This window comes from Pararge aegeria, chromosome 18 (genome assembly GCF_905163445.1).
Source record: "Pararge aegeria chromosome 18, ilParAegt1.1, whole genome shotgun sequence".
NCBI lineage: Eukaryota > Metazoa > Arthropoda > Insecta > Lepidoptera > Nymphalidae > Pararge > Pararge aegeria.
In genome coordinates, this window is record NC_053197.1 from 12,633,019 (window position 1) to 12,657,006 (window position 23,988).

General features: G+C 34.3%; 1 protein-coding gene across 2 annotated transcripts; it reads right to left on the reverse strand.

Annotated features, from left to right (window-relative positions):
• Nucleotides 1–1,014: 1,014 nt before the first annotated feature.
• On the reverse strand, nt 1,015–23,157 carry LOC120631572 (putative ATP-dependent RNA helicase DHX57). 2 transcript variants are annotated; one of them, XM_039901207.1, is made up of 18 exons: nt 22,995–23,157; nt 20,601–20,754; nt 19,425–19,573; nt 18,070–19,042; nt 17,241–17,450; nt 15,949–16,228; nt 15,257–15,358; nt 14,775–14,959; nt 12,688–12,842; nt 11,067–11,249; nt 10,429–10,679; nt 9,256–9,503; nt 8,168–8,242; nt 5,901–6,107; nt 4,684–4,758; nt 3,344–3,590; nt 2,664–2,752; nt 1,015–1,401 (listed from the first exon to the last, which is right to left on the reverse strand). In XM_039901207.1, the coding sequence occupies exons 1-18, from the start codon at nt 23,150–23,152 to the stop codon at nt 1,258–1,260; spliced, it is 3,885 nt and encodes a 1,294-aa protein (XP_039757141.1). In that variant the 5' UTR covers nt 23,153–23,157; the 3' UTR covers nt 1,015–1,257. The 2 variants fall into 2 exon arrangements, with proteins under 2 accessions (XP_039757141.1, XP_039757142.1); XM_039901208.1 differs by lacking the exons at nt 19,425–19,573; nt 20,601–20,754; nt 22,995–23,157 and having other exon boundaries at nt 17,241–17,386; nt 18,070–18,225.
• Nucleotides 23,158–23,988: the final 831 nt, after the last annotated feature.

The window sequence follows — 23,988 nt, forward strand, 5'->3', positions numbered from 1 at the left end:
AATTTATGAACATATATATTTTTTTTTATGTTTACGATACAGAAATTAACGGTTACAAAAGATTAGTCCCCGGAAAAGATAATTTTGGACACCCTATGATAGTCCTATCGTCGCAGCGCTAATTCCATAAAATAAAGCATGATAATAACTTAAACAATTAAAATTTAAAACCGATTACTTACCTATGCATGCTACACATTACGATGAATTTTTTATAAAACTAAAAACTACAAGTTAGCCCGTAACTGCAATCTCACCTGGTGGTAAGTGACAATGCAGCTTTAGATGGTAGTGGGCTATTATTTATTTAGGTAGATACCTATTACGAGTAGCCCCGATTTCCTTATTTTATGCTCGGACATGGTAAAAAAAAATATATATGAAATTGTTTGTAATATGTTCTATTACCGATACCGAAACCAAAAAAAAAAAAAAAATCCACCGTGGTTTCAAAATTATCCTGTATATAGTTCGCCTGTGCGCGATACTACAGTACTCGGCGCGTCTCTGTGAAACACGGTGTATGATTATATATGTGTGTTGCATTATCATCTTTTATTTCGAGCACTCCCTGTGTGTTATTTAACCCAAAATCTCCCTCTTACCTAAAGGAGAAATTTAATGTGCAGTCAGATTTACGTTCTTGTCGTACGCTGACTTTGAGTATGCCGTTTCATAAAACCAGGTTTTATAAGCATTCATTCATTGTTCAAGCTACTGAACTGTGGAATGCACTCCCAATAAGCATACGACAGTCAAGGTCACTAGACATATTCAAAAATGCTGTTAAAGCCCATTATCTTGAGCAATAAAGACGACAGTGATTAACTCTTACTCATATTTAAGTATGTTTTAGTATATATTAGTTAATTATTTTTATATTTATTATTATTGTATGTGTGTAATCTCGATAAGTATTAGTGTGTAATTGTTCGTAAGTATGTATATAATAATAATACACCCCACCAATCGGTTTCCCTTTGTATCCTACTTTTTAAGTTTATTTTTGTTGCGTCCATTGTTTTTTTTTTCCTATTTGTGGTGTACAAATTAGGTGTAATATAAATAAATAACACCCCGGGTTACCTAAGGAATCACTGGTAACCCAACAACAAAGTATCCACAGTCAAAACAAACTATGATATTTAATTGCAACTTTTAAAGTGATAGTTTTCTGAGGTAATACGGTATCTATTTAAAGACCAATCATTATCCTAAGTGTATCTCTTTACAATAATCTAAAATACTAAACATTCATCAATCTTTCGTTATAACATGGACGATTGCCTTTATAATCTTGTTTCCCTTCTCATAATGAAGTAGGTCCAGAGATGGGTCGTTAATCTTCTCTTCTAGAAGATTGATAAGTTCCACGCGTATCGTCTTCAACATTTCGGCAACCTGAATGTAACAATTACAATCCTTTTAATACACAAAAATGTATAATTACAAATTCAAATTCAAAAATGTTTTTTTCTTATCACAGGCACTTATGAAGCGTTCATACATTTAACATGTTAACACAAATGTCAGGTGTTGGTTATAACCGCATTTGTTAACTTAAAACTAAAGCTACGAGGGTTCCAAACGCGCCTTGGTCTAAGAAGAGCCCACAACAAACTTAGCCAGGGTTTTTTTTTGTTATCACCATCTCACAGTCGACTTAATGTTTAGCTATGACGTTAGAGCAATTCATTCCCAAGCTTTTTTATCATACATATCATACATAATATTATAATAGGATTTTTCTATAAGCTTAAGTTTTATATGAACTCATTGAGACATCTTAAGGATTTTATCTGTAAATTTGTTATAAAATTATATACAATTACCCTTAAATGAATTACTAATTGTGTGCAGCCTGGTAAACTGGACTACGAGTTTATTTTTACTTCTAATATTAAAATTGTTACAGGCCATTTTCTTTTTAAATTTGGTTATATTTTTATGTAAAAAAATTAAATTTTCAAAAATGTTTTGATTATGCACCATCATAATTTTAGCTTCTCTAAATTTATCTCGTTAAGACTCTATTGGCCCATTTTGTATATAAATAAATAAATAAATATACTACGACAATACGCACATCGCCATCTAGCCCCAAAGTAAGCGAAGCTTGTGTTATGGGTACAACGATGACTGATGAATATTTTTATGAATAATATACATAAAATACTTATAATATACAGATAAACACCCAGACACTGAAAAACATTCGAGTTCATCACACAAACATTTTCCAGTCGTGGGAATCGAGCCCACGGCCTTTGGCTGAGAAAGCAGGGTCGCTGCAAACTGCGCCAATGGGCCGTCAAAGATGTAGTAATAATATAAGACTGTAGTACAAAAATAGAATCAATATCAGCAGCGTTACCCCACAATATACACATATACAATAATAACGTGTATGATGTTGAGCTATTCTAACGTTCATCATCAACATTACATCAAACCATTGCGAACCACTACAGATCACGGATCTCCTCCGGGATATTTATATTTTACATAATTTATTATTTTAACATGAATTTTTAAAATTAACACAGTCTTCCTCGTGAACCTTTATATAACTTTTTCATTTGTGAACAGATAGAAAATGTAATGTGAAGGTGAATGTATTTATATGCATGAAACCCTTGTTAAAATTTAAAAAAAAAACTCACTTCATGTGTCTCCACCTGGAACATAATCCAACCGTCTTCCAAGGAAACAATGAACGTGCCGTTATGAAGCTCAACTGTCAATGTGCATCCTGCAATAAAATATAATTCAACAATTCACCTATTTAAGGCCATACAAAATAAAAATAATTATTCAACAATTAAAAATTCACCTATTTAAGGCCATACCCATACAAAATAAAAATAATTATTCAACAATTAAAAATTAACGTATTTAAGGCCATACTCATAGAAAATAAAAATAATTATTCAACAATTCAAAATTCACCTATTTAAGGCCATACCCATACAAAATAATTATTCAACAATTAAAAATTCACGTATTTAAGGCCATACTCATACAAATTAAAAATAATTATTCAACAATTCAAAATTCACCTATTTAAGGCCATATCCTATATTAGCTGCGCCCCGCGGTTATACTCGCGATGACTAAGTCAATATTTGTTGTAACAAAATGAATGTTCCGCGTAAACTCAAGGGAATTGATGTTTTCCAGGTTCAAAAATGGTCCGTCGTTCGTCATCTGTCCTTTTAACTAACTCAAGTCAATTTAGTGCTTAGTTAGGGCGTGAAGTAAGGACAAACAAAGACAATTTCGCATTTATTATATTAGTATGGATTTCAAACACGGTTTAGTGAAATAAAAAAAATAAACTTACCAGAGAACAAAACCAACGGCAACTTGGGCACCATAGAGCACTCCCGTATAAAAACCCTCGAAGTCTTCACCTTCTCCTGGTACACCAGGTACGGACTCGCAAAGTATCCGAAGGTGGAATTGACGGAGGAGGGGTGTAATATGACGTAGCCGTCGGATTTGGTCTTGAATCTCAATTCATCCGGTGAAGGCTGCCGTGGTATGGCACCCCCCACTTGCATGTGGAACGCCTTTTCTGGAGTTAGCACCTAAATAAGATAAAAAAAAAATTACGAAAAAAAAAAAAAAAATATTTTGGAATTATATGTAATAATACCAACTAAAAAGTAAATAAAAAATTAACAAAAGAAAGAATTAAGGTTGCCTGGAAGAGATCGCTACAAAGCGATAAGGCCGCCTTTTGTATACTTCTTCTGTCTGTGTTTTCTTTTATTCTTTTTTTGTATTTTTATTTGTGTGCAAATAAAGAGTATAAATAATAAATAAAAGAAAGAACAATTTTGGAATCAAAAGGTATGCAAACTAAATTGTTTGATATGAAAACTTTGATATGAAAGGTAAGTGTAGCCCGATTTACTGAATACACCTGTGTTATCTTTTTGACAACCCAGACTGCCTCGTTGCAGTTTTAGTGGCTACCTGAAATTTAAATGGGATTTTTGAATAAACATGTCTATGTATGGCGGAGTAATGGCCGACCATACATAAAAAAAACAAGCGAATTGATATCATTCTCCTTTTAGAAGCCGACTTCTACCGATTGATTGACCGATCAATAAGGACAAATTTATATGTAGAGCCTAAAATTATATAATATTGCTACACCTACTGTTCCTCAACGGGTAAAACAATTGATCTATAGTCAACGTAAATTCACACATCAGTAGTAGTAACAAGATACATATTCCAATGGCTAGATGAGAAAAAAATATTTTTAAAGTTATACTTCTTTTGGCGCGTTAGGGAAAAATGATAAGAGTAAATTTTTACGATGCTCGCGCACACCGTCACAAAAACGCCGACACCATGAAGTTAGCTATAGCCAACATTTCAGTTTTTCTAAAAAAGGTTTGACAGTTGACTTTCAATATTCCAAACAATACCTTTTTTCTATTGTTAGTGTCGTTTTTTCTACAAACGTAGAATAAGGCGAAAGATAAAATTTTTGAAAAGATTTTTATCTCGATACGCCAAAGAAGTATAACTTCTAACGCGTGTACATGAGTACACACACGTTTTTTTTTTAAACTTATACGACCACAGAAAATAGTTAAATGTTAGTACACTAAAGTAAAGGTATTTTCCTATTAAACGGTTGAATGGGCTGGAATGGGTGTTTACCTTAACAACGTTTGGATATAAAGCTGCGCATAAAATGGCAGCCAATAGCTTGTCATTGTTCCCGTTGGAGTTTAACTGTAACAAAGTTAATAAATTCTTATAATTTAAAATACCACTTTTAAACTAACATGATGGTTTGTGCCGGACTTCCATAGTGCGATTATTATTTACATTAAAATGAATTTTTAAATCTAAAATGTAAATTGTTGATATAGGAAAAGAGCAACTGCAGAGTTTCTTGCCGGCCTCTTCACTACACACAGACAAACTTGACGTTGACGTGCTTATATTAGGCGTACTTGAAATAAATGGAATTTGAATTTTGAATACATTTATATCAATTTGTAAAGCAATGTTGTGATATTTACTATTAAAGTTCTAGAACTTGCGACCATAGCTTTTTTCTTTTCAATTTTTTTTTCAATAAATAAATATACTACGACAATACACACATCGCTATCTAGACCCAAAGTAAGCGTAGCTTGTGTTATGGGTACTAAGATAACTGATGAATAATTTTTATGAATAATATACATAAATACCTATAATATATAGATAAACACCCAGACACTGAAAAACATTCATGTTCATCACACAAATATTGTCCAGTTGTGGGAATCTAACCCACGGCCTTGGACTCAGAAAGCAGGGTCGCTGCCCACTGCCAAAAAAAAATATTCCTATACAAGTTAGCCCTTGACTGCAATCTCTCCTGGCGGTAAGTGATGATACAGTCTACGATGGTAGCGGGCTAACCTGTTAGGGAGTATGGTAGTCATACCCCTAATCGGTTTCGACGCGACATCGCACCGGAACACTAAATCGCTTAGCGGCACGTCGTCTTCGGTAGGATGGTAACTAGCCACGGCCAAAGCCACCCACCAGACCAGACCAAATTCAGAAATTATAAATTCCCAAATTGCCCCTGTCGGGAATCGAACCCGGGACCTCCTGCTTAAATTGGAGGTTTTCAAAAACTGACAGCTTATTTGAGATTTTAAGACCTTGATGTCCTGAAAATAAGAATTATTGCACGCCACTGTATATATACTATCCTTTTCATAAACCCCTGCCTGTATATAGGAAATCTACGCGACATCGTACCCGAACGCTAAATCGCTTAGCGGCAAGACTTCGTCGGTAGGGTGGAAAGCCAAAGCTCCCCACAAGTCAAAACCTTATTGGGTAGTCTACGGACATTGCAAATAAGAACTCACTTCTTCACCAGTGAGAGCAGCCACCGAATCTTTTCTCATCTTCCTCCTTAAAGCCGGCATATCCGGTACAAAGCCGATCGAAGCCAGCAAACCAAGCAACTGGTGCTTGATATCTCCAAGCATCAACAGAGTTTTGTGTGAGAGGTAATGCTCCTTCGCGAACACCAGCGCAGCGTGAGTACTTGACTTTAATACTTGCTGCCATCTCTGTAAACACATTAAAATAATAATTTACTTAATTAAAGGCGGATTTTTCAAACATAGAATAAGTTATCTGAGGAATAAAATTGATAATTGTTATTAATATACAACTTGTAACTTGACGGTGTATTGGCGCAGTGGACAGCGATTCTGCTGTGATTCCCACAGCTGGAAAATGTTTGTGTGATGGACATGAATGTTTTTCAGTACCTGGGTGTTATTCATAAAAATATTCATCAGTCATCTTAGTACCCATAACACAAGCTACGCTTAATTGAGGACTAGATGGCGATGTGTGTTATTGCGGGCAGCGACCCTGCTTTCTGAGTCCAAGGCCGTGGGTTCGATTCCCACAATTGGAAAATGTATGTTTGAAAAACATGAATGTTTTCCAGTGTCTGGGTGTTTATCTGTGTATTATAAGTATTTATGTATATTCATAAAAATATTCATCAGTCAAGATGATGAGTACCACAAGCTACGCTCAATTTGGGACTGGATGGCGATATTTGTAATGTCGTAGTATATACTAGTATACTACGATATTAATATATGAAAAACGTCATAAACGACACCATCCAGAAATATTAAATCAAAAGAAGCATATTTATTTTACCACACAAACTAACTCTAAACATTTTAAGTATTTACTTATGACAACCCTATCGAAGCCAAAAGGCCGACACGCGCATAGTACCTACGCTACGCGACGCGTATCTAATAGAATGACAGGAGTCACTTGATTTTAATTTTGCAAGTGATGTTAGGGCTGTGTTTGATATCTTTCAAAAAACTATGGCAGCGATTTACTCAAAAACTATTAGCGTTTCGGTTTCACAGATAATTCTCAGATACAGTAAATAAAACTTCTTAAGCATGTGAAGTAATATTTCGGTTTTCATTTACACGTTGTATAAAAAATTATTCAACTTCTTAATTAAACTATAGGGTTAAAAAAATATACAAAAAAGCTCTCCGCCTTGTAATTTCTATAATTAAAATTTACAACTTTTGCTCTAAGACTATTCAAAATTCAGTAATTATTTATTTCTTACAATAAAATTAATAAAGCAATACTTAAGCGCCGTAAATACTACGTTATTTGTAATGACTACGATTTTGCGGCGCTTGCGTTTGAGACTCCGGCCCATGGTCTTCGGACACAAAAAATTGTATTAAGATCGTGTCCCAAAATTTGTCTTGACGTCTCCCAAGAGCTGGCGCTTATTTAGCCCAACGGCTAAGTCTAGCAATACAAAGGGGCAAAAGCACCAGCATTTGGGTACCATGCCCATAAGCGAACAGTTAGACGGCTTATATTTATTGTAAATATTTATTTTTGTTTGTAATTATTATTACTTATAACTAAAAGTCTGATTTTGAATTAAGAAAAAAAACAATTTTTTCTTTTTTTAATTATTTATAAATCATGTTTTTTTGTAGTTCTCTAGTTGTGGTTGGCGCGCTGTTGACTATTTTACAGTACAGAGTAGTATCTATGTGAAATCTCAAATGTTTAATATTTCACATACTATCGAGTTTAACTCGATGGTTTGTGAAATAAAGTCATAGAACAAAAGTTGCTAGTTTTAATATGTAAAAAACTAAAGGACGAGTGCTTTCTGGTATTTTGTATAATACTTACTTTGGTCCGCGGCTTCCCTTACTTTAAATAAGATACTGATTGATAAGCTGAAATTACAAAATCTATCAAACCATATTTACCCCTTTCGGAGAATTTTCAAGTCTTTTTTTTATCCGACCATTACGTTATTATTGTAGTCTGTATATCAAATTTCAGCTCGATCTATCAAGGGGTTTGCGAGCGTTGATAGTCAGTCAGTCAGTCACCTTTCGCTTTTATTATATATAAATAAATTATTACGATGATAAGGAATTTTTGTTTTGTTTAATTTAATTCCAAGTATGTGATTGTAGCTTAGAACAAAACTTGTTATTACTTATATTTAGATCTACTTTTAGTTATTACCTGTTTTGTGTACCTAATAACAATAAACAATAAACAATTTTAACTTCGACTGCTTGGAGTCTAAAATAATACTTACTCTGTAAGCTCTCAACGTAGTCAACTGGTCACTGTTGGAACACGCAAATTCTCTCCTTTTTGAATCAGCCTCCGCCTGTGCAAAGAATAAATATTTTATGGATAACCTTACCTTGATAATAAAAAAAATAGCATCATATAAGTTTAACGGTAATATTTACAACTTTTTAAAATTTTCACGGGAAACAGAAATTATATATTGTAAATAAATGCCACGTATGTCCGATTCGCACAAGATCAGAGCGCTTACTAGCGTTGCTTAAAGTAGTATTACTTCAAAAAAGTTTGCGGCAAGGTTGCTTGGAAGCAGGCCATTCCGCTTTTATCTCTCACAAGACAGAATAATGTTTTTGAAACTGTAAAATTGTATTAGCTATTTATGTATTATTGTTATATGTAGGTGATGTGTAATTTTGAAAATATTGCACTATCCCGTTACCATAATTCTTCCTTCATTAAGGGTTCTCTGGAGGAGATCGCTTAAAGCGATAAGACAGCCTTTGCGTATTTTTATTTTTCTTGTATTTCTGTTTCCAATATTTTTTATCTTTATCCATTAATTGTTTTATTTTTGCATCGCAATAAAGAATTTATCTATCTATTTATCTAATTCATAGAATCTGCCTTCCGAACGAGTCGAATTGAGTCAATACAAATACTAAGACAGACTTGACGTTTCAAAAGTGCTTAAACATTGAAGTAAGAACATACTCAATTATTGTATCGTACGTCTTACTTTACACCCGCAGAATGTTGCTAGCTCACAAACTTTTTCCCATATTCCCACTTTATGGTGAACGTTCAGAACATTAGAGGAAAATAATTACTGTCAACTGCTAAATGGTAGAAAGTGATAAACCGTTTGATGCTTCCATATAAGTCGTGTACACGGTTTCTGTACGTTCCCAATTATGTGCGTTTTTATTAGCCCTACTTGTAATAAATGATTTTTTAATTTAAATATGACCTTGACATTTAAAAAATAAGGATTATAATTCCGAAACAAAACATCAACAATATTTACTTAATACTGCTTAAAGCGACGGTATTAAACCCGAATAGTTTTCGTTCACAAAAGTTTAAACTTACCTTTTTCCCAAACGGCGATAGAAAAGGACTTTTATGGCTCAAAAACGCGGCAATAGTCAAAGCTGAGTCCACACAGCAGAATATAGCTCCGAATAGCATCAGTTTTCCTATCCTTACATCCACTGGTAAAGCAGCTAGATGTTTTCCGAGCGCAGTCAGGGCAAAGGTTTTATCTAAAGCGCCTACGTCTTGAAGGCGGGTTAAAGCGCCATCTATGTTGGATTTGAGCGGCGGTTCTATCGTTTTTCCTGTAAAGATAGGCAAACTTATTGGATGGATAATTTTGACCGTTACCATTTTAATAAAGCCAATAAGTGAAGAAAACGGTAAAGCGATGATAGCCTACTTTGGCTTTCCGTTCGTGGAGACCGAGTTCAAGTCCCGGCACGCACCACCAACTTTTTAGCAATTTAAATATAACTTGCTTTAAGCGGTGAAGAAAAACTTTGAGAGGAAACCTGCATGCCTGAGAGTTCTCCATAACGTTCTCAAAGGCGTGTGAAGTTAACCAATGCGTACTTGGCCAGCGTTGTAGACTACTGCCTAAACCATTCACATTCTGATTGAAGACCCGTGCCATGTAGTGGGCCGGCAATGGGTTGATGATGACGAATAAGTGAAGGCTTTGAATGGATAGATGTCACGTAATAAATGAATAAATAGATCTAACGCCCGAAGATTATAATTTTATTTACTGCAAGCAATTCGGCGGTTATATTATAACAAATCAACTATATAAATAACAATCTATATTCATAATAATATAATGTTTATTAAATAAACAAACAGTCAATATAAACAGTCGACTTACCAGAAACGGACATAAATTAGTGATATCTGCATATAGTCTGAGAAAAGTACAGAAATCCTTTGCGTGGATGGGTATATGCTTTTCTAACATGATACCGAAGGTTATATTAGATCTACCTTTGCCTAAGTTTAAACAATATATTAAAACACATTTAACCAATCGTGGTTATTGGTTATTAATTTGCTATACTCATATAAGAAACAAATTATAAATTACACCATACAAATTAAACTTAATTTTCATAATATATAATGGATTTCCGCAAAGAAACGCATGCTTCTATCCAATATAGATTTATTTAACAACTCGATATCGAATTTTAGTTCGCTTCTAAACTATAATATCTCGGTAAATATTCTTACCTAGAACTTCATGGACATTCATATTCTGGAATAACGGCAAAATCTTCAGTTTGAGTAGCAATTGTTCTAACGGCACTCTATGAATTTCTGGCACGGGTTGCTCCGCCAAGTGGTAGGTGTAACGATGGGATGTGAACATATGTATGCAGACACCGGGCATCACTCTACCGGCCCGACCTCGACGCTGCTTCGCGTTGGCTCGCGACACCCAAACAAGGTCCAAAGATTCCATGTTACGGTTGGAATCGAATCTGAAAATTTATTATTAAATTTAAGCCTGGTTTTGGATACATTAAACACTGTAAAAAAATCAACATTAAAATTTATTATGTATTTATTTATAAGCCTATTTTTGGGTATATTTTAAATGGTTATATTAAAGCACAGTTATATTTTACCCGGCTAAGTTTTTTGTGGGCTCTTCTTAGACCAGGGCTCGTTTGGAACCCTCGTAGCTTTAGGTTTAAGTTGGCGAACGAAGTTATCACCACCCCCTTACAATTATGTAAACATATATGTATAAACGCTTCATAAGTGCCTGTGATAGGCCTACATGAATAAAGAAATTTTGAATTTGAAATTTGAATTTTTGAATTTGCACTATTTATAAATTAATATTGGCTTTTGTATTTCCTCACCTCTTTTCCTTCATCCGTCCGCAGTCGACGACAAACACGCAGTCGTCAATAGTAACTGAAGTCTCCGCGATGTTAGTAGATAGGACAATCTTCCTCGACCCTTGATTAGGTTTTTTAAAAACCATGGCCTGTTCCTCGCTTGACAGCGTTGAATGCAGTGGAACTAAAATGTATTTTCCTGTTCTGTAATAAAGTGATATAACATATTTTTTTTAGTTTTCCACTAATTACCTAAGATATCATTGCTCGATTTCACTAAACCTAGGACACGTCCGGGTAGGACAGCAGAAAAACAAAACGTCACGAACAAACGTCACGAACTCTTATGTAATGTTTAACGACGTCAGGCACCGTCTTAAGTTACGTCACCGATTTGGCGGAACGTAATGTTTAGGGTACTCGTTAACTGACACTTTCGTAAACAGTGTCTTGGCAAAAATATAAATTCGGTTTTGTTTCATAATCTTGAATCCTTACGATAAATATTATAATACAAAAATATACCACACCTTGTGGCAACAAGTTAGGTTATATGAGTCGTGTAGTGAAAATCGATTGGTGAAAGGGTAACGTATGCCTAGTTAGGCGTTGCTTACTTAGGCATTACTTGGCCCTTCGTTAGTGAAAACAGCCAACGTTTATTTTGTTATCAATCTGTTCGATATTTAATCTATCTGTAGATTTTGCAGTACTATGGTTCCTACCTCGCCTTTCCCGCATCTCTACTCTCCGCACACTCGTCACTTACAAATGGCCGTTTGACGTGCATTGACAATATACTTTGGCCGGTGAGAAGTTTGTGAAAGGAACATACATTACCATCTTACTATATTTTTATAAATTAGTGCAGTTTTATTATTTATTTATTTATTTAACTCTTTATTTGTACACCACAATGAAGTTAGGAAAATAAAAAAACAATAGAAATACAAAGACAGAAGTAGAATACAAAAGGCGGCCTTATCGCTTAGTAGCGATCTCTGCCAGGCAACCTTTGGATTAGGACAAGATGAGAGAGAGCGGACAGGTGAAAATTATTATAAACGTACATTCAAATAGCTAAATACAAATACATAAACAAAATTGCACAAATAAGAAAAATATAATAAATAAATATAAAATAATATATACTCAATCATACATAAATACTTATGAACATATAGATAATAAAAATAAACATAATCAAGGTAAAATAAATGTCGTCATTATTGTGCAAGATAATATAATAGTTTTAGTGGTTTCTGCGACGTGTAATATCGATTTCCTTCGAAGGAAGCCAGGATTTACGTATTTTCAAGTAAGTGTGAACGTTTCCTTTCCTTTTTGCAGCTGCATTATATTTGCCTCCTGTGATTTCCTCTGCAGCTGTTATTCTCCATAAATAAGCCACAGTGCATCTGCAGTGCACTGGTCGTTTATTTAAATTACCCAAATCCTGGTGCAATGGTTTGCCCCGAATCCTCGTCAGCACAATCGAAAACTCTGATATTATGTAACTTCACAATCAAAGCTACCTGCGGTTATCTAATAGCGTACGTTTTAGTTATTATATACCCGCAAAACCCTTTTTTAATGTATTTTGAGTACTTTAAAGGTTTTAATAAAGAGTTATTTTACTTACTTCGGACTAAATGTTTGACTATCAGCCAGTTGGTCGTGCAAGGACATAATCTCGCCGATGCCGGGTAGGAAAATCAAAATGGCGCCCTCTCGCGGCCAAGAGTGATCCCCTTTCACAATGTATTCCAGAACATGTTCTACGAGGTCTAGATTGATCTAAAAATAATAATACTGCGATAACACAAAGTATTTCAATAAATAAACTATTTATTATAGTGTTCAAAAATTAGCAGGTTGACGCGTTTAGGCACACACACCCGAGGTTTGTGTAAGCACGTAATCGCTTATTTCAACAGCTACCTTAGTACCCATAACACAAGCTACGCTTACTTTGGGACTAGATGGTGATGTGTGTATTGTCGTGGCGATGTGTGTATTGTCGTAGTATGTTTATTATTTATTATTATTTATTTAATTATTATGTTTACGTGATTTTGTTACTATAAAATGATATTATGCCACTAAACAATGTGTAAATGAAAACCGAAATATTACTTTACAGGCTTCAGCAGGGTTAGCTATAGGCTAGGAGATAAAAATTATATTTACAGATTATATCCTGACAAGGGATAAAATTCACGTGTAATCCTGCTAAAGCACTGCTTTATTTATTTTTCAATTTACGACTAGTATTACAGGAATTTTCCTAATGCACTAGCGTAGATTCTGATGCACCTATCAACATACATTATAACTATATTTCACTAACCTACATACTAAACTTTATCAATGTAACAAATGCATCACAGAGCAAGTTCAGTCAGAGTACAACAAAACAGATCCGTTCTTTCAGCTATGTCGTTAAGGGTGCGAATCGCGCGCGTCAGCGTTTAATATTACATATACATATATATTATTTGGGTATTATTTGTATGTGTGTGCCAGTGCTCTGAGAATTTATAAAGCTGTGGGAGAAGATAAATTTGTATCCTTTCTCCCGGGGATATAATCGTCTCATGAATCGTCTCCTGCCGATGCTAGCCGTGCTGATGCACATTTTTTATTGTCTATCTCTCTCTATTGTCTGAGACTTATCTGTGAAACCGAAACCCTAATCGTTTTCAAGTATACCACTGCCATAGTTTTTACTGAAAAAGAATCAGATAGAGCCCTTACATCAAATGCAAAGTTAAAATCAAGTGACTCCTGACACTTATTTAATGTATTATAAAGGTACACGTCGCGTAGCGTAGGTACTATGCATGTGTGGGTTTTTAATCTTCATTAGGGTTGTCAAAAGTAAACACTTAGAATGTTTTGAATTCGTTTGTACGGAAAAATAAATATGCTTCTTTTAATTTATTATTTTTACAGGGTTATTCCTTGTGAAATATAATACCGCACTCTTCAAAAGTATTTCGTAATTCGTTGACACGTTGCATAATATAGTATTGTGTTGATAGAATACAGTTGAACCGTTAGTGTATTTACACGCTAGTACGTAAAACCACTAAGCACGCCAAGATCTCACAGATTTATTCCGACTTACTTGCAATTTATTGAAATGCTTTGACCAATTGACACAATATCTCTTTTAAATATAGCTTATGTGTTATTCTCATAAAACATATGTAACTGCAATGTTTTATCAAAACCCATCCAGTAGTTTTTGTATGAAAGTGTAACAACCGTCCATCCATCCATACAAAGTTACAGTAGGATGAAGCGGTAATAGCCCAGTGGGTAGGACTTCGACTACACTGTCGGAGGGACGAGTTCGAATCCCGCACCTATAACTTATCTAACTATGTGCGTTTTGAGCAATTCAAATATAACTTGCTACAACGGTGAAGTAAAACATCATGAGGAAACCTGCATGCCTGATAGTTCCCCATAATGTTTTCGAAGTGTAGTCCACCAATCCGCACTGGGCCAGCGTGGTGGACTACGGCCTTGACACTTTGTCATTGTGGGAGACCCGCGCCCATTAGTAGGCCGGTAACGGGTTTATATGATGATGATTAGTAGGATAGTCATGTGGAAAGTTGGGGTATTAAATATACTGCAATAATATATATTACAATAATACAAAATATTAATAATTATCTTTTTTTCTAATTTAATCTAACTTATTTATATGGGACTTACCTTCTCCGTGTCCATGAGATACAAGTTTTTACTCGCTTTTGGACTACAATTTGGATATCTTGCCAATATTTGGGATATCGAAAGATTTTCATCGCGTATCGATGCTTTGGGCGGTTCAGTTGAGTCGGATTTAACGTCAGCCGTTTTTAATTCCGTCTCGAAGTCTATCCTCTTGTCTTTGTCACCTGATATTTTAACAGAGTTTAATATAATTTGGAAATATTAAATATTCATATTCAGCTTCTTACTGATTTTCAACGTTAAAAGAATAAAAAAAGGAAACTTCCTTGTTGATTCGTTGCTAGGGTGCGTAAGGACAAACAACCTAACAAACAAACACAATTTGGCATTTATAATGTTGGTAAAGAATTATAGCGATGCTATACGGACATATAAGCCGCGCTATTAAAAAACAGATAAAAAATGTCCAACAATGTCGTGCTATGAATCCCTAAATCTATAATATAATGCCGGATACAAACCTCTTTTAACTTTGCGTGCGTAGGGACCATTTTCTTCCAAAGTATAATCAGTCTCATCCAAGATATCTTCCAAAAATAATTGTTCTACTGGAAAAGTTCTACCTGAAACATTACATTTTTAATATAAGGACTTTGTGAAATACACTAAAACTCGTTATGAAAATTTAGGTTTACGTTAAGTTTGCATTCTATTATTAAAGCCTTTTAAGTAGGCTTAAAAAATAGTAATATAGTAGTAAAAAAACGACAGTTTATTCACAATTATTTCAAGATACTCAAGTATCTTGACATAATTGTGTATAAACTATCGTTTTTTTTACTTGAACAGTCAAGTCAAGTATCAAAAACGTGAAGTAAAAAAAACGACCGTTTATACACAATTATTCCAAGATAATAACTTTTTCCGATCGAAAGAATATATGGTAGTCACCACAGACATACTCGACGTTTCAAAAGTGCTTATAAAGCAGGCCTACTTGAAATAAATAAATATTGAATTTGAATTTAAAGTGATCTGTGAACTATGCAACAAAATAAAAGTTCACAGAACGAAAAAAAATGCAAACGGATTTTTAGCGCAAGGCGTACTGCATATTTAGAATTAGTTACGGTGTTTTCGGATGCGGAATTAAAAACGCACCGCAATTATACCGCATAGCAGTAGCTCTTACATAAAAAAAAAAACATCGTACCTGGTATTTCAATAACTGGGACCTTGTTAAAGTAAATCGAGAACAAATCCGCGTTCATAGTAGCGCTCATTAGTACGATAGTTAAATCCTTCCTCACTTTGATAAGGTCCTTTAATATTAGTAATAGGAAGTCGCTCTCTTCGGACCTTTCGTGAACTTCATCAACTATTATATGAGTGACTGTGGTCAGTTGAGGATCGTATTCCAACCTCCTTAACAACATGCCAGTGGTGCAAAAAGTGAGTCGTGTTTTCGAGGATACTTTGCTTTCCAATCTGATCTGAAAACTCACGTAGATAATTATGACTATCGAAACAACAATAAATTACAGTCTATAATTTAATTGTGACCATAACGAAAAATTGGAAAGAACTCTGCACCGAATTTCGCACCTTGCAGAATTTATATTTAGAAGCATAGGGCAGACAGTTGAAACACAACACAAACTCCGTACAATATTTGTATTGCGTACTTGGTTTTATTCAGTAATAAAGTTCCTAATCTAATGTTTAAATAAAAAAATGAATACAAATGTGCACCAATTGAACTTCCGTTGCTGTCTAAACCGGTGAACTTCAACGAGCTGGTTACAAAATAAAGATGGTTTGTGATCTACATTTCATGGTACTTTTGCTAGACAAGAGCTCCCTAAACGATAGCTTTTGGAGTCTTGCTGCTGTGACTTTCGTGATTCGCCATTCCGGCAGTCTAAAACTGGTGGAAATCCAGTAACACTCGATACAACGTGCGCCACCTACTGCCATTACTACCTTTTTAAGACATTAAACAAAAGTATCCGTTGCTACAACTCACTTTGATAAAAATATTACAGCATACTACCCACAAAGTGTGCGTGTGCGACTAAATTATAAGCGAGTTAAATTGTTAGTGGAAAAGTGTATACTTTATGACACATCAGATGGAACCATGTGGAACCATCTCGGTTCCACAATTTGCAAGTGCGAAGTAGAAATCATCTGTTATTGCGAATAATAGAAGAAAACAATGCATCTCAATGGTGAGGATGGAATTTATTTTTACAGTGTGAGGTGCGGCAGGGTGATTACGTATCTCGCGACAGGCTTGTGACAGGCGTAAATCTTGCAATCACTGCTGTCAAACGTCACTTTTCTTTATTTATTGTATCGAAAAGTGACGTTTGACAGCAGTGAGTGGGTCAGAGAACATGGAAGGTATCCATATGCAAACAACTCTTCAGAACACTCTCCATTATATAATCGATAGAACACACAAGGGAGCTAACATCTCTACATTATAACTAATCAACCTACCTGATAGCCCACCACCTGACCAGTCTTCTCCACCCGTTCCTCAGCGACTCTATCAGCAACGCCGATGGCTGATATCCTTCTTGGCTGAGTACATATTATCTCGACGTGTTCCCGACCACCTTTGTTGAAGTTGTTAAGCCAATCATCTAAAATGTATTGTGGTACTTGAGTGCTTTTACCGCAACCTGTCTCTCCACTGATCACTACTACCTGAGAGATATTAAAAGAAATAATTGAAACATACCCAAGTGTAATACATTTCTTTTCGGATGGTTTTGTTTTAAGTTTGTTCGGGCGTAACTCCGTTATACAATGTGTAAATGAAAATCAAAATAATACTTCACGGGCTTTGGAGGTATATTATTTACTGTCTCTGAGACCGAAACGCTAATAGTTTTTGAGTAAATTACTGCCATAGTTCTTGTTGAAAAAAAATCAGATACGGCTCTAACATCACATGTAAAATTAAAATCTACTCCTGTCACTTATTTAATCTAAAAATTTTGGATAGAAGCAGGCGTTACTGTCCAGAATTCCATAATATATTATGATAGTTAATCTTAATTTCCAATACCTACTCCGCGAAAAGATCTTCGGCAATGTGTGTGCTCGTTTCGCTTCGGAACCAGCAGCATCCTCAGGAGACGTTAACTTAACAATTATTCATTGTAAAGTCTCCTGAGGAGAAGATCTATTTGGTGTGGAGTATAAAGATTGAAGAAATTTTAAATTAAACCATACAGATTCTCCTGCTTTTCGCAGAGTATAGTAAATTAAGCTTAATTTTCATATTAAGAACATTATCGAATGTCATAATATGTAACCTAACCTGCGATTTTGACGTTGCATCTAAAATTTCTTGCTTCTTCAGCCATGCAGGAAGTTTTCTTCTACTAGACATCATTTTCTGATACCTATGATTATCACGTTTATCTAACCACCATTTAGCTATTTCACTATTCTCTTTTAATATTGCATTAATATTAATATTCAATCTATTATCTTTATTTTGACCTTTCTTATAATGGGTTGGTTGGTTTATTTTGTCTAAATTTGTCGTTTGTGTTAACTGAGGGAACAATGCATTGAATGCATCGGGAAATTTTCTAGTATCGAATTTTATAAAATTTAATACATCTTCTTCATTGCTAAGTAATTCAACTAATGTGTATATACTTGGTATACCATCTTCGGCTAACATTTTGGCTTCATCATATAATCTAGCTGTTATTTGTAAACATGTAAGCTCTGGTATTAAATTTGAACTATGTTCTGGTTTAAAAAATAGTAGTGGCGCTTCATATGGATATGAAGTGTCCTCAGGGAATCTTATTTCTAATTCATAAGAAACTTTTTCTCTATTTGTAGTATCTATTTCACTTGGTTTCCTTTCTGTCTCTATTTCATGTGAAAATTTGCATTTAACACCATATCTGCAAGAACCACGCAAAAACAGCTTGCACATTTCTTTCTTTTTGGTTTTGAAGTTTGTATTTTTGTGTTCTTTTTTCTTTGGAATTTGCGTGTCTGTGGTTTGATATAATTTCGTTAGATATTCCAATTGAAGATTTACTGTCCACATGTTGGCATCTTTAGCTTTAAAACTGTTTTCATAAATTGATTCAAGTACTGCTTTCTCGTCATTTCTCATTTCTATTAATTCAGATTTTGATGGGATATTTGCTGGTTTTTCGTGTTGGGTGACATTGAAATATTTCAGAAATAGGATTTCCAATGCACTGTCAACATTTTCCGCTGCATTTTCTAAAGCTTCTGCACAATGTGCTTTGTTAAAGCAATATCTGAAATAAGTAATAGATTGCAATATAGCAATTCATCAGCCTCAGCTAAGCTAAGCTAGATGTGGGGGTTTTAAAGTGTTCACTGTTAAAGCCTAGCACATCTAGACACAACTTTCTAACTCTTGGACAGTTTACACTACTTCAATGACATCAGAAAAACAAAACAAGTTTTACCCCAACACAGATTTACCCCCAACAGAGACATTTCGTAATGTTGGAACTATTACAGCGGTTTCTTAAACATAGATCTTTCTGAAATATCGACAAATTCAAAATATTATCGTGGTATGTACCCGTTGATCTATGCTTAAGAAATGTTGATTAACCACGAAAATCTTAGTTTAAAATCTTTTATTACAGAGGTAAATAAAAATATACATACTTTTCTAATTTTGCCAATGCAAATTCCCTTAGCCTGGTCTCCGAGGACTTCATATCTGGTTTATTGGCGAGTGAATAATCACACCCTCCTCTGACTACGAGATTTCCTCTTTCCATCCAAAAACGGTTGCCAAGATTTGTACCTTTGTCCTAAAAATAAAAAAACATAAAGTTCAACATCAAATTTTACAAATACTATATATACTAGCAGAACCGACAGACGTTGTTTTGTTTGGTAAAACAGCGCCATCTACCGGGTGCAATTGTATTTTCAAGCAATTCAGAAACCCAATGATATAAAAAAATCATTTAAATCGAAAAACACAGATACAGAATATGTATAATAAGGTTTTCAGATATCAGGTGAAACCTCATTTAACACATCTGCTTATAGTTATAGTTATTTAGATCGCAGATAAAAGAAGGCCATAATACCTTTAATGAACCATTTCAAATAAATAAAAGCATTAAAAACTTTTTATAACTATTATATAAGATTTAAGTGCGATATTATAATTTAAAGTTACATATATAAATTTGATTTAGCTATGCAAACACATTCTTATCCACAATAACATTAATTTGATGACATTACTAGCTAAGTATACATTATTTTTAAAAATTAGCATTTCTTTTAGTTTGGGGGCTACCTGCTGTTAGAAAAATAAATATATACTGAATTGATTGTTTGTGTGTTGATCCATTTTTGCTAAATTGATGTGTCTTTACATACTTCTATTTGTAATGGCATGTGGATTGGACTATCTAAAAATACACCATGGCTCACTAAGATGTTGAAACTACATTACATCTCAACATAACAACGATCAAGAAAGCAGTTGAGAGCAAAGACCTTTATAGACCGAAATAATACTCATAACCACGCACAAAAGCTACTGCGCTCAGCCTCCCAATAAAGATTTGAAAGTTTAAATTCGATTCCATATGTGACTTCACTGTTCAAGTTATAAAGTATCATAAAAGGCAGAGTCATTAATGAATGACCAGATTAACGTTTCACGAAACACACAGAGGAATATTGCTTATAGTTGCTGCAGTTAATGCATGATTGAAGGAAAAAAAATGGATTTGAATTTATTCCAATAACTGTCTAATTGTAAAAAAGTTGTAAAGTAAAATAGAAAAAAATCAGATTGAGTCAATAATGTAAGCATACCTTGTACATACTAGCACTGTCTAATTTAAAGTTTGGCCCATGAATAAATCTCAAAGTATCCAGCACAAGGTTCTGCGAGTCAGGGTTGAGGCGAATTGTTTGCATTTCCACTTTTAGAGATGGATGACTCGCTTCTTCTTCATCTTTATGTTTCCTTTAAAATATAAGCATGATCTTTATCAATGAATTATTAAAGAGCAATATAGAATTCAAGACTCAGTAACTATGCTGCTAGAATTCAGGTTGACAGTAGGCTGTCAACCTGCGTTGTAGCACTAGATGTATTTATTTTGGTTTGATATATTTATTTTTGGGCACTATTTCTTGTTTCGATACATCAATATAAAATATCATGCATCGAAAATGTATCATATAGAACATAATATTTTCACTAACAAAAATTAAATATTTTATTATTGAATTTCATAACATTCAAATAAATGATTTATAAAACATCACTGACATCAATATTTATACAACATGTAAATAAAACCAGAAATAATACTTCAGAGGCTTCAGAGGTACATTACTTACTGTCTCTGAGACTTATCTGTGAAACCAAAAAGCTAATAATTTTTGAGTTAACCATTGCCATAGTTTTTACTCAAAGAAATCAGCTTCAGCCTTAACGCCACATGCAAAAGTAAAATCAAGATACTCATGTTATGTAAACGTCGCGTGGCGTAGGTACTATGCGTATGTCAGTCTTTTATCTTCAATAACCGTATTGAAGATAAAAGACTGTCATAAGTAAACACTAAGAATGTTTTGAATTTGTTTGTATGGAAAAATAAATAGTAGATCTAGGGTTAAAAACATAACATAATATCATAACAGAAATCATATATTGTCATTTAGGTAACAAGACACAATAACAACGCACGAGTTGAATTAGCATAGTTTCTAGGAAGCACATAAATCTATTTAAACAAGGAATTGCACTATAACTTCGCCAATGCTAAACGCAAGCGTGGAGTAGGTTACTACACTGCAGCACAGATACAGGACAAGGTATAGGGTAAGGTACAGCAGAAGAGGTAGGTAGAAAATGGGAAAATTTGCAATAGAAACCAGCCATAAGAGCAATCTTAAAAATGAAACAGTGATACATACAGTTTCATTTACCTTTTTTTATTGCTCTTGTTGATTACGATTTATCCTTTCCCCTTACCCCTCCAACTAGTTAAAGCTAATGCTAGGAGTGGGTAGGACAATACTCCAATGGATTTGAACCTTCGGATTTCTGTCCACCCCCTAAACAGCAGAGTTATTGAGGTTATCCTATAAAGACATAGTCAATTGATGATATTTAATGATATAAGATTAAATGCACAGGTTTTTAATATTCCAGCACTTGATTGCAATCACACCTGATGGAAACTAATGACATGAACTTAGGTGAAGGGCACTTGCTTATGAGATGCCTTGATCTGAATGGATACTTATTATACAAAGCAAGGATCCTTGCAGTGTGTGCCAGAAAGAAAAAGGAAAACTCTGTATATGTGTCAATGCATTAGCATACATATAGGGTAAGTACTAAGCAGACAGATGAAATAAAATAATGTCCAGTACGAGTTGTAAAAAACTTAAGGGTAGGTATTGTACAAATCATAGAAAGCCTAACCTTCAGTTATTATAACTTGTACATGAGAATTTCCCCAATTTGTATCATCTGCCTGCTTGGTATACCTTGCATACCACTGTGTCAATGATGCAGAAGTGCAAGCCCTTTAAATGTATTGCAGTTTAACGGTAGAAAGGTAAGGTTAGCACAAAATATGTAAAATTCCCTCAGAATTGTCGTTTGATTATGGTAGAGACACCACAAGTTCCACTTAAACCACATCACATGCATGTTATTTTCGAAGAATAATTGTTTGACAGCAGATCAGAATACAGTTGTTAAACCTGGCTCTTCCCGTGGGTGTTATACAAGACGACTAAGGAAATATAACAGAGTAAGCAGCACCATCCTCTGTACTACTACTTCTACTATCACTGTAATCACCAATCTGTTTGCCCAATGTGGTGAGCAAACCCTTCTGTTAGGTTAGGCCTCTCTAGCAGTGTACTGTTAGGGATATTGGTGAAACTGATTTGTTTAACCTTTTGCTAACTAATCTAAAACAGACTATACAAGTTACGTGCAAGCCTAAGGATGCTTATCCACGCGAAAAGCAGCCTTAGCACCAATATGTCTTAACAACATGAGCTTATGGTTCTTATGTACCTCCGCTTGCATAAATAAAGTAGCATTATAGTTTTAGTGTACTAGCAGTAGTCAGTATTTAATATACAAGCCCTGAGAACCTACATAAGGTTATTAGTTAGAAAGAAAAAAATGTTACAAGATTATTGTGCAACTAATATAAATATTTGGTTTTAATGTACCTTATTCGAGCGTCCGCAGGTACTCTTAGGAAGGTATCCTCGACCAATTGTCTGCTGTTGTAGTCCATAGCGGTACTTAATGCTAGTAATTTTATGAATTCCGTGTGTATAAAATTGAAACTATGGACCAAATTACAGAGAGAGATACCTACGTGCATGCACACCAAATGTCAGAATTCAGAAATATATTGTCAAATGTCAATGTCAACTATGACGGCAGAATTCTCACAGACTGTTTATAATTTTAGGCTGTCTAACAGTGTCCGGTTGCAATCCGGTTGCTATTATTCCACGATCTGTATGCAAGCACGAAAAGAGTAAACGTTGCTTGGGAAAAATAGATTATGTTTGCGAGAACAGAGTAAATACACTTTTTTTTTATAAACAAATTCTAATTATTTATAACATAAAATTTATAGAAACTATCATCTTTAAATGTGATGTTAAAAATAATTTGAAAATGAAAATAGGCTTGTGAATCATCATTCAAGATAATATGAGAACTTTATATTACGACCCTTAGTTGGATGAAAACGCGGGAAATATTTAGTAACTAATAACTTTTGAGTGAAAACAAAACTAGTTATCGGAAGTTATTGCATTTTGTTGAAAGACTGGCCTTGATGATACACTATTCGGATAATCTTCTTTAAAGCCCAAATTACTAGATAAGCCGAAAAACCTTAATCATAATCCTGAAAAACCGGACGCGTGTGTGTTTGGACGGACATATAAAAAGGTTCCGTAGTATAGGTACCTATCTACTTAACTCCTACGTGAAGTGCAACTGAATGAGAAAAAAATACTATGAATGGTCAAAAATGAAATTATCATTTCTCTATATATTCTCCGTTAGCATAAATGAACATTCATAGTGATGAAGACGTTTAAAATGACACCACAATGTAAAAACAATTGGCAGTTTGATGAAATACCTACCTAACCTCCAAAAAAGGAGTTCATTTTCAACGATAGTAATTACTTTCTAAACATT